The sequence below is a fragment of the Vidua chalybeata genome, chromosome 14, assembly GCF_026979565.1.
Source record: "Vidua chalybeata isolate OUT-0048 chromosome 14, bVidCha1 merged haplotype, whole genome shotgun sequence".
Classification (NCBI taxonomy): domain Eukaryota; kingdom Metazoa; phylum Chordata; class Aves; order Passeriformes; family Viduidae; genus Vidua; species Vidua chalybeata.
The window spans coordinates 4,067,756-4,079,553 of record NC_071543.1 but is presented as its reverse complement, the minus strand read 5'-3'; the positions used below and the strand labels follow the sequence as shown (position 1 = coordinate 4,079,553).

The 11,798-nt window shown below is 56.0% G+C and overlaps 1 protein-coding gene across 1 annotated transcript; it reads left to right on the top strand.

Moving 5' to 3' along the window:
- Positions 1–2,341: 2,341 nt before the first annotated feature.
- On the top strand, positions 2,342–11,527 carry LOC128794981 (endothelin receptor type B-like). Its single transcript, XM_053955313.1, has 8 exons — positions 2,342–2,482; positions 5,980–6,498; positions 7,360–7,472; positions 7,943–8,147; positions 8,406–8,555; positions 9,183–9,316; positions 9,887–9,995; positions 10,611–11,527. The coding sequence occupies exons 1-8, from the start codon at positions 2,468–2,470 to the stop codon at positions 10,758–10,760; spliced, it is 1,395 nt and encodes a 464-aa protein (XP_053811288.1). The 5' UTR covers positions 2,342–2,467; the 3' UTR covers positions 10,761–11,527.
- The last annotated feature ends 271 nt before the right edge of the window (positions 11,528–11,798 follow it).

The window sequence follows — 11,798 nt, the reverse complement described above, 5'->3', positions numbered from 1 at the left end:
CCTGATGTGAATGAGAATATTTGCAGCAGAAAAGCACTGCTGGAAAGATGCCAGAGCTGTTCTCCAGCACTCCAGACCCCTCCGGCATAAGAGGCAGGGCAAGGGGAATGCTGGCAGCAGGACTTGAGGAGTATGACCAGAAATGCAGGCACATTTATTCTATTTATTTATTTTAAGTGATGCCAGTGGAGGTGTCGGGCTGGGAGGCAGTTTCTGAGCTTTCCACTTCAGCATTCCCAGTGCCCCAGAACTAAATGCAAACCTTCCCAGAGGATGCCTGAGCAGAAATACACCCAGCATTTCAGTCAGATGACACCAGGCCTCCCCAAAGCAGGATTTGCCAGCTGACAACCCTGGAAAAACATCTTCCTGAAGGATTTGTCCCTGCAGGTCCCCAGCAGTCTCTTCTCCATAATGTTTTACCTCTTTGAATTCCCCAGGGACTGTCTCGGAGTTTTCCTGCTCAGGTCCCAGAGGAGAGGCTCTGTATGTGATGTCTCCAGGGATGTTCCCTCCTCCTAGGCATCCCTGCTTTCCCACAGCACCCTCCCTGCGTTTGGGATAACACAGACCCACACCTGGACACTGGGGCTCCTCCAGCTGAACTGGAGTGGGATCTGGGGCCTGGCTGGGCTTCAGGGCTGTGAAGAGCAGTTAGTGCCCTAATTAGTGCCATAATTAGAGCAATTAGTGGGGGGTCTGGGAGGCGCCTCCATCCCTTCCGGGCACACAGCTGCATTCCCTCTGCCAGGGGGGAGCACCCAGATGTTGGGAGGGGAAAGGAGAACCTCCCAGATGTTTCTCTGCTCCATGACCACACCTGGAAATCGGATTCCTCCCAGTCTCCACCCCGCAAAGCAGAGCCCAGCTGAGCCTCTGTGGGGCTCCACCCTTGTCCACCTGCAGGTTGAACCCTTTGATTCCAGCTGGAAGCAGCAGCGACTCCTTCACCAGCCCTTGTCTGGCAAAGCTGTTCCCGTGGCTTGGATTACAAAGCCATTGGCATGTTCCCACAGCTGGCAAAGCTGTGAGGGATGGATGCCCTGAGCTGTGGCTCTCCCCAGGCCTCAGGGATCCCCAGGAAGCTTTCCTGCTTTCCTGCTTTCCTGCTTTCCTGCTGTGGCACAAAGCACGGGACATGGCGTGGCTTTGGGGTTTCAATCTCATCATTGAAGCGACTCAGCACCAGCCTTGGACCTAAATGTGTGTCAGGGCCACTCTGGCTGGGCAAGGTTGGGTTTTCCTGAGCTTCTCCCAGGGGTTGGAGCCATCCTTTGTCCCCATCAGAACAGAGAGGGCCATTCATGCCCTGTTTGTGCAGGAACGTGACTGGCCCAGAATAGACTACAGGACCCCCCTCAGGGGGCAGGGAGGGGGGCCCTGCACGCCCCTAACTCCTCTGTTTTGGGAAGAAAGCCCAGGAAAAGCTGCAGCTCCTCACAGAGGCCAAAGCGTTAAAGGGTGGTTCAACCCATGGATTCTGCCCCGGGCAGAGGAGCCCTTTGAGGGGCTGCTCCCTGCTGTGCCTGGGGATGGAAGGAGCAGAGGGGACAGGGCCAGGTCACCTCCTGCTGCCCTTCAGAGCCTCCAGCTGGCAATGGACTTGTTTGCTCCCACGTGGGCCCGACCCAAAGCCCAGCCCCAGAGTACCAGGAATGTACCAAGGTGCAGGAATGATCCACTGAGCTCCAGAGTCAGCTCTGGGACACAAAAGGTGGAAACATCTCTGGGTATTACTGGACAAAAAGGGGCAGCAGCTGAGTGCTCCAGGCGAGGCCAGGCATGGGCTGTGTCCATCCACCCCAGCCCACCAAACAAGACAGCAGCTTTTCCTGCTGTCCTTCCCACTTAAACCTGGCTCTACCTCCATGTCCTTCCCATTAAACCTGTCTTTACCTCTGTGTCCTTCCTACTTAAACTTAGTTCTACCTCCGTGTCCTTCCCACTTAAACCTGGCTTTACCTTCATGTCTTTCCCACTTAACCTGGCTCTACCTCCGTGTCCTTCCCACTAAACCTGGCTTTTCCTGCGTACACAGATGATTTCTACCCTATTTACAAACCTTGACCACTGAGAAAAGCCAGGCTGGTCCAGTTCTCATCAGCAACTTTGAACAAATCTTGAGATGAAGATCCTGTCACTCACGGAGCAGACAGTGCCACCCCCTGTGCAACTTTATTTGTTTGTTATTTTCACTCCTTCCCAGAGCTGTCCCGTGTTTCTGCTGCTTTTCCCTCCTCCATCCCCATCCCACCCTCAGCCATTGGTTGCAGGAGCTGCGCTGGGGGAACCCTGGGATGTTCTATAAAACCACCCACTGCAGGAGCCACGGGAGGAAGGAGCATTCCCCGCAGCTCCAGCCCCTCACAAAAGCCAACAGCAGCATCCAAACCAGTGCAGCTCCCCCAGGACATGCCCAGCGTCCCGGGCAGGGGGAAGGAGCCCTGAGGAACAGCTCCCAAATTCCATGGTCAGCAGGAAGGTAACGACTCCAATGGAAAGCTTTGCTGTTTTGTGTATTAATCTGCAGACAAAACGATTCCTTGTGTCAGGGTGATTTTTTGCACGTTTTTTTTCCCTCTGGGGAAGGCGTTGGAGGGACCACAGTGCCTGGACAAGGTCCAGGATGTGGCAGGGAGAGGAGAAATCCAGTACACCTGGGGTGGAAACTCCTGCTCCTGGAGCAGGCTGGGCTCGGGGCAGGGAGTGGTGGGATGTGCTGCTGTCACCTCTCTTCCTCCTCTCCTCCATGCACAGAGATTGTGCTGCAGTATTTATCCACAAAAAAGCTGTGTTTGGTGTCTGGAGAGATGAGTCTGGAGAGGTGGAACTGCTCTGGAAGGGAGGGAGAGGAGGAGGAGAAAGATGGAGGGAGAGGCTGCTGGAGGTGAGGATGCTGCCTGGTGCTGGGCTCTCCTGGGCTCCCGGGGAGGAGGGATTCCAATCCCACTCACGGCACCTTTCAGGCAGATTTAGGCTCTCTAGAGTTGAGGTGACTGAATCAGTTTTCAGTCTGATTTTCTGTCTGGGAGTCTCTCCCTAATTCCCTGAATCCATGTCAGGATTCCAGTGACTTCAGCTTTGGGCTGGGCACAGTTAAAATTCCCCCTTGGATGGGTGAAAGCAGTTCTGGATCTGGGGTTTACCCATGCTGGTATTTGTTTCCCAGCTGAACAAGCTTCTTTATGCTCCTGTGCCTCAGTTTCCCTCAGCTGAGGAAGGGCTGTGCTTCCAAGCACTCCAAGATGGAGTAAATGGCAAGGAGTAAATGGACAGCTGGGCAGGAGAGAACCATTTCTCTTTGCCTAAATTTTGGATTTAACAAAAGATTTGATTCAGTTTAAGGCGAGATGGGGAGGAAGTGTTTTTCCTCTCCAGTGCTCTGCAGCTGCGCTGTGGAGGGGCTGGGCAGGAGCCCTGTCCTGTGATCCTCCCTCACATGGGCTCCTCTGCCCCAGGGTTTTTATGCTTCTACATTTTTCATTATCAGAGCTCTGAGGTCAGGCTGGGCTCATGAAAGAGCCCAGGGCTGTGGGGGGCTCTAGGCACGTTCTCTTTTCCAGGGGTGCTCTGGCATCCAAAGCTGTCCCTGAGACCCCTCAGGGACCTCAGGCAGGAATTCTGAGCTGGGTCTGCCCTCTCCTGAGAGCTGCAATCCCGTGGGCACGGTAGGGAGGAGAGGCTGGGACACCCCCAGTGGACACCTGTCCCAGGTGTGGCTGGAATGGGTCAGAGCAGGGATTTGTGATCCTTTGGGGTATTTATCCATCTCTCCCTTCCTTTCTTCGCCCTTCCCAGCCCAGCCCAGGCATTTCCACAAAGCCCGACCCCCTGGGGGAGGCACAGCCGTGTCCACAGGAGCTGTGGGCAGTCCTGGGGGCTCCCGGCTGGCCTGGCCACCTCCTCCCAGGGTGGGAGCTGTGCTGGGCCTGGGATTCCCCCTGCCATGGGCTGGGAGAGCCCTGCTACAACCTGGGAGTGCCTTGGCTGGCAGCTCCTGGGAGCAGATCCCGGGTACAGCCGGTTTGGGATCAGATCCCAGCTCTGCCTGCAGGAGTCAGAACAGAGCTTGAGTCCCCGCTCTGATCCCAGTCAGGCTCCCTGATCCCTGCCTCACTTGTTCCCTGGAGCAGGGAAATCCCAGGGACTCTCACCAAGGCTCCAGTTCCCAGTCCAGCCACAGTAATTTCTTTTTCCTTCAGAGCTGGAAAGTTTCAGTTTGACAAAAGTGTTCCTTATTCACTCCAACCAGGAGCCTCCAGATTTATCCCTGTTTGAGAAACAGGCTGGAGTTTGCTCCTTCTCTGGGCTCATTTCTCAGCCTGGATCACCCTTCCTCAAACTCCCACCCCGGGTGGTGCCACCACCACCCTCAGCTCTCCCTGTGGTTGTGGTGCAGCCCCTGGGCTCTTCCTGCTTGGTCAGAGCTGTGCAAAGCAAAACCACTCCGGGGATGTTCACTGGTGCTCCAGCCCTGGAGACCTTTCAGCAGATCTGTGTCAGCAGCCAGGGCTGGAAAGAGCCCAGGGAGATTAGATTGAGAGCCCTGGGTAGGGAGCGGGGCAGGCACTGGGGTTTGGGGAGGAAGGGGTTCAGTTTGGGGTGAGCATGGGGAAGGAGAGGCTGTGCTGCTGCACATTAATGGGGGAGATGTCACCTCTGTCAGATATGGCTCTGCTGGAAAAAGCCCTGCAGTGCTTTCCCAGCAGGGCTGTGCTGAGCCCTCCCTTTGCAGGGGCAGCCCGTGGGACCAGCTGGGCAGGGGGATGTTGGTGAGGCTTCAGTTTCCCCGTGGAATGAACTGGAAAAGTTCTGCTGGTTCTCTGGACCCTGAGGTGGGACTGCAGAACTGCCAAGATGGGCAGGCATTGAGAGATGTGCCCCAAAACTGCAACCTCAACCTGTCAGGAACTAAATGCCCCAAAACAAAACCCTACAGCTCCCTCACAGGACGGGACAGCTGGGGGGGTTGGGCTCTGCTCCAGGGAACAGGAACAGGAGGAGAGGGAACAGCCTCAGGCTGGGCTAGGGGAGGTTCAGGGTGGATACTAGGAGGAATTTCCCCATGGAAAAGGTGCTCAGGCCTTGGAAGGGGCTGAGGTTTGGAGTGCCCATCCCTGGAGGTGTCCAAGAACACCTGGACTCAGTGCTCTGGGCTGGTGGTGAAGTGGGGATTAGGCACAGCTTGGACTCGATGATCCTGGAGGGCTTTTCCAACTCAGGGATTCTGGGATTCTAAGTGAGGAGTGGGATGGGCACAGAAGGGAATTGGGACTGTCCACAGGAGCAGCAATGCAGGAGGTGCAGTCCCTGCTCCCACACTCACTGAGCACAGGCAGGTGTCCCAGCCACTGCAGGGCCACGTGAGAGGCACAAGGGACGGGTTGTTCTCCTTCCAGTTTGTTCTACTGAACTGTTTAAATTTAGCAGCACAAACCCCACCCTCAGGGTCAACAGCTCTGGCCTGGTGGGATCCGATCTGGCATAGTTTCTGTTTGCTGGGATGATGGAGCTCTCCAGCAACTCATAAATAGAGTTGACTCATAAAATAGAATATCCCAGCTTGGAAAGGACCCACAGGATGATCCATCCCAGCCCCTGGCCCTGCCCAGACCCCCCAACAACCCCACCCTGGGCATCCCTGGCAGTGCTGTCCAAAGGTTCCTGGAGCTCTGGCAGCCTCGGGGCCGTGCCCATTCCCTGGGGAGCCTGGGCAGTGCCAGCACCCTCTGGGGGAAGAACCTTTCCTGATACTCAGGCTGACCCTCCCCGACACAGCTCCAGCCATTCCCTGGGGTCTGTCCCTGCTCACAGCGAGCAGAGATCGGAGTTACCTCCTGTGAAGAGCTTTCAGACTCCCATGAGGTCTGACCTCAGCCTCCTCCTCTCCAGGCTGGGCAACTTTCCTTCTCTCCAATATCCCATTTCTCCATCCTCTGCTAAACAATTTCTCTCCCTGATCCCTTTCTCCACTGGCAGATCCCAGCAGGACCCCAAGGACATCCCACAAGCATCATGAGGACTCCTGCCCCCAGCTTCATGCCCTCAGCAGGACCAATCCCAGCTCCTGCCGCTCTGGCAATCGTCCTGAGCTGCCTCTTCTCCGGGGCACACAGCCAGACCCCACAGGCCTTCCAGGAGAGCACCGTGCCCCTGGAGGCGCTCAGCCAGGAACAGGCCTACAGCCTGCTGCAGCCTGGGCTGCTGCGGGGTGTGCCCACGCCCAATGTGTCGGACAGCACCACCGGGAGTGGCCCCTCAGAGCCGCCCCTGCTGCCCGTGTGCGCCCGGCCCGCCGACATCCGTCACGTCTTCAAGTACATCAACACCATCGTGTCCTGCACCATCTTCATTGTGGGTATCATCGGCAACTCCACGCTGCTGCGCATCATCTACAAGAACAAGTGCATGAGGAACGGCCCCAACGTCCTCATCGCCAGCCTGGCCCTGGGGGACCTGCTCTACATCCTCATCGCGCTGCCCATCAACGTCTACAAGGTCGGCCCTGCGTGGCACAGCTGGGATGGGGCTGCTCTCGCCTCGGGGGCCTGGGAGGAGCTCCTGGAAGGAGCTGTGGCTGCCCCTGGATCTCTGGAAGCGTCCAAGGCCAGCTTGGATGGGGCTTGGAGCAGCCTGGGATGGTGTAGGGTGTCCCTGCCCATGGCAAGGGGTGGAACTGGATGAGCTTTGGGGTTCCCCTTTGAGGAAACCCTTCTGGGATTCCATGGTCTGTGTTGCTGCCTGAGGCTGCAGGAAAGAGCTGGAATGGGTAGGTGGTTCTGGGATAGCCTCAGGAAGGGCTCCAGGGGCCAGGGGGACAGAAGGGTTGTGAACTCAGCCTCATTCTCCTCTTGAAGGAGTGGCCTGGATTTCTCCAGCCATCAGGACACATTGTCCCCACCTCTGCTTGTCCTGGCTGAGTGTGGGGCCACAGAGCCTGTGTTCTGTCAGGAAAGTGAGTGTGCTCGGGGGTCAGAGTCTGAAAAAGGCTTGGGAGACACAGCTTTGAAGCTGTCCAGGCTGGACTTTGGCTGTGTCAGAGCATGACTTTCATTGTCACTTTCAGAACAATCCAAAGCAGCCTAGTGTGGAGTTTAGGACTCAGATCCATTCAAAACCCCCCAGGGTCTGGAGTCAGGCCCTGCTGTCTGGACCATCCTTTATCTCTGTGTCCAGTCAGGGAAATGAAAGTTTCCCAGTGCCAGCAAATCGTGGGAAAGTGCCCACATTCCCAAGTGGTGGGAAGCTCAAAGCGCTCTCCTTGCTCTCTGTGGACCCCACACATCGTGAGTGCACCCACACAGAGGAAGCTGGGAGCACATTCCCAAAGCAGCCTGGTAACTTGTGGATCCTCCCCAGCTCCTGGCCAAGGACTGGCCCTTCGGGGTGCAGGTCTGCAAGCTGGTGCCCTTCATCCAGAAAGCCTCCGTGGGCATCACGGTGCTCAGCCTCTGTGCCCTCAGCATCGACAGGTGAGACACAAGAGCCACCCCTGCCCTGCCCAGCCTGCCCCTGGCCCTTGGCTGGGACCAGAGGCAGAACCAGGGGCTCGTTCTCAGGCCAGTGCCAAGATGGGGACAGACTGCTCTCATGTGGAGCTGGAATCCAGCAGGAACTCTCTGTTGACAGAGCTGAAGTCCTGCTGGGAAAAGCTGAGGGGAGGATTGTGGTGTGGGTGGGGTGGTGAGGAAGGGTGGCCAAGGACAGCCCCCATCCCATCCCATCCCATCCCATCCCATCCCATCCCATCCCATCCCATCCCATCCCATCCATCCACTGAGCCCCTGCTTCCCATTCCCACACTTGGGAAGGTTCTGAGGTGGAGGAGGAAGGTGTGAAGGAAAGGACCTTTGGGGACAATTCTAACCTGCACCTTCTGCTCCCCTCCCTGGCTGCTTTTCTCACTCTCATCTGCTCCTGTCCCGTTCCCACACCTGGGCAGATACCGAGCAGTGGCATCCTGGAGCCGGATCCAGGGCATTGGGATCCCCATGTGGAAGGCCATGGAGGTGCTGCTGATCTGGGCAGTGGCCATCGTGCTGGCAGTGCCTGAGGCCATCGCCTTCGACATGGTGGAGTTGAGCTACTGGGAGCAGCACCTGTGGGTGTGCATGCTGGCCTCGGAGCAGAAGTCCCACTTCATGAGGGTACCTGTGCATCCCCATCCCAATCCCAATCCCAATCCCGACCCTAATCCTAATCCTGCTTCAGGAGGATATGTGTGCATCCCAATCCCAATCCCAACCCCAATCCTAATCCTGCTTCAGGAGGGTATGTGTGCATCCCAATCCCAACCCCAATCCCAACCCCAATCCCAATCCCAATCTTGCTCCAGGAGGGCACATGTGCATCCCAAGTTACCCCTTTCCCCATTTCCAGCTGCTCTCTGTCCCTTTCCCCCACAGTTCTACCAGGATGTGAAGGACTGGTGGCTTTTTGGCTTCTATTTCTGCCTGCCCTTGGTGTGCACGGGCATCTTCTACACCCTCATGTCTTGTGAGATGCTGAGCAAGAGGAACGGGATGAGGATCGCTCTTAATGACCACATGAAACGGGTGAGAGAACCAGGGAGGAATCCTGGCATTCCCAAAGAGGAGGGAGTGCTGTTGGAGGGGGGACACTTCCCATCCCTGTGAAGGACAGGATGAGCTGGCACAGCCTCACAGGCATGTTAGTGAAGGGATTACACCAGGGAAAAGGGCCTTCAGCTCCATAATCGCCAGCCTCAGGGATGATCCCAAACCCTTCTGGCCACAGCCCAGCTTCATTAGAGCTCTCCTGGTCATTTATCCCAGCCCACACCACACTGGACCAAAGACTGGATGTGCCAAATCCCAGACAAGGGGTGCAGGAAGAGTTCGTTGTCCCCTCCCACACTTTGGGAATGATTCCTTGAGGATCTTAATAGCGTGATGGGTGGATGGAGGAGGCCCCGTGTCCCAGGGAACACCATCCCAGCAGAGCCACCAGCAGCGATGGTGGGGAGGGGTCTGGCCCACATGGAGCTGCTGCTGCCCTGCCCTTTTCTGCAACCTGATGCAGAATTGCAGGAGCAACCTGGGCTAGCGCAGGCGGGACAAGACAAGCTTTAAGGTTCCTTCCAACCCAAACCATTCCACGATTCCACAATTTGGGACCTGCTCCCCCATGCTCATCCCCCCTCCACTGCCCCTGTCTGGCAGCGCCGGGAGGTGGCCAAGACTGTGTTCTGCCTGGTGGTGATCTTCGCGCTCTGCTGGCTGCCCCTGCACCTCAGCCGCATCCTCAAGAAGACCATCTACGACCAGACGGACCCCAACCGCTGCGAGCTGCTCAGGTAGGGCCCCCAGCAGGTGACACCAGCCTGGGAGCCCCCCTGGCACCAGCACAGGCCCTGTCGGGTTGGACCAGACTGGGGGAGTTGCCTTCCACCTCCTGCTTTCAGTAATTCCTTGCACTGCCCTCCTGATGGGCACGGAGAGGGTGGGGGGCACATGAGAAGAGTTAAATTATATTTTGGAATGTCCCTGTGAGGCTGAGGTCTCCTGAGCACAGAAACATTCCCAGCAGGGCTGAGGGCTCCTCACTTTCTGCCAGGTGGGAAGTGCCTGTCTGCCTCCCCTTCCACCCACCAGCCAAAATCCAGCCCAGGCCAGGGGCTGATGCTGTGCTGGGGTTTGGGAACATCAGGAGCACCAGGAGAAATCACAGCTCATGTTCTTGGCCTCCTCAGGGACTGCTCCATGCAAGGAAAAGTGTTTATTCTCAGGGAAGGATGGATTTGTGCTCAGCTCTGTTATCAGTCACTGGTCCTCCATGGAAGCAGGATCCCAGGCTAGGCAGTTTGGAAATTCCCTTTGTTATCCATGAACTCCTGACACATCTGTTCTCTCCCTTCCCATCTCAGTTTCCTCCTGGTGATGGATTATTTCGGGATCAACATGGCCTCCCTCAACTCCTGCATCAACCCCGTGGCTCTGTACTTTGTAAGCCGGAAATTCAAGAACTGCTTCCAGGTAGGAATGATCCCTCCAGAGCTCCTGGCTGCGCTCACCAGGCCCAGGGGCACAAGTTGATCTTATTCTTCACCCCAAATTTTCCCTGTTAGATACTTCTCTTCTCCAAATACACCAGAGCTCAGTCCCCTGCTGGGGGGAGGCTTTTACCAGAGCAGGATTTAGGACAAGCCAAAAATTCCCTGTCACTCTGGGACAGGAACATCCCCAGAAACCATCAGAACAAGGGCTGGGGCTGCTGCAGACTTTGAACCCAAGATGTTGGGAGATAATTTTCAGGAGTAGTGAAGCCCTGAGAAAGAAAGGGAAGGAGACTGGGATGGGATGGGACAGGACGGGATGGGATTTGAGCCCAGCTAAGCATCACCTGTATTTTTTGTCCCCTAATAACAAGAACACACAATTACAAAAAATGCCTCAAATTTCAGTGTCCTCATTTCCTACCCTCACCAGCCCTATCCTGGAAAACCCACTCCCAGGAAAATGCAGGACAGCAACGCTCAGCAATTCCCAGCCTGGCACTGTGCAGTGACACCTGCTGGCACAATGTGGGAATATTTCCTCCTCTTTTCCCATATCCCCCGTGTGTGACCTCTCCCTCTTGTGTCTCCCCAGTCCTGCCTGTGCTGCTGGTGCCAGAGGCCGGCCCTGAGCGTCACCCCCACGGATGAGAAGGGATCTGTTGGGAAGTGGAAAGCCACGGGGCAGGAGCTGGGGCTGGACCGGAGCAGCTCCCGCCTGAGCAACAAGTACAGCTCTTCCTAAATCCCTGTCACTGTCCAGGACAAGGCACAAGGACAGCAGGACCCCTCCGATCCTCTCCCAGGCTCTTCCTGGCTGGGCCTGAATCAGCTTTGCCTTTGTGTCCTAACCCAACTGGAAGGAGCTGGAGCATTCCCCAGGACCAGCTCCAAGCCCAGCCCCTGGCCCCAGTGGTCACCCCTGCAGGAGAGGGAAGGGCATTCACATCCACACAGGACTTTTCATTTCCTCGCAGGAAAACCAAGGGACTTCTGGCCACTGCCTCGGGGTGGAACGTGGGGCGGGGGAGGGGAAGGAATGTTGGGGTGGTCACTCTGTGGGGTGAGGAGGAGAGGGAGAGTGACAATTCCCAGCTGTAAAAGCCAAGCAAAGCCTGGATAAACCCCTGTGAGGGACAGAGATGTCCTTGTGGTCATGTGGAGGTGGGAAAGGCAGTGGAGAAGGTCCAATCTCAGCTGGAAGAGCCACCAGAACCAAGTAAAATATGGGAAAGGGCTCTCTCGAATTTATTATTGGCAGTAATTCATCCCCCACATGATTTGCCAGCAATTTTCAAGGCCAGGTTGGACAGGGCTTGGAGCACCCTGGGATAGGGGAAGGAGTCTCTGCCCATGGCAGGGGTGGGAGGAGAGGGAGTGGAGGTCCTTCCCAACCCAAACCAGTCTGTGACTGCAATCCATGTGATTCCACAGGACTGTTGAATCCATGTGATTCCATTCTAATGTTCTTGCCAAAACTTTCAGAAAAACTACATGAAAAAGTTGTATTTATGAGGTTTTTGACAATTTTTTGTTGGTTTTCCTACGTCTCTCTTTTCCCCTCTCTCTCTTTTCCTTCTTTCCCCCTTCTACCTTGTCATAGAAAAAAATGGAGAGAGGAAAAGGGGAGAAGAGATGAGACCTGCAATTTAAACATTTTTCAGGTGTTGGGGTGGACTTTTAGCTTAACCTTCACTGAAATGTAAACGTTTTACAAATAAATCATAAAGACAAATGGGTTTCAAGGAAAACAGAAACTGAGGAATATCAAGACCAGCCCATT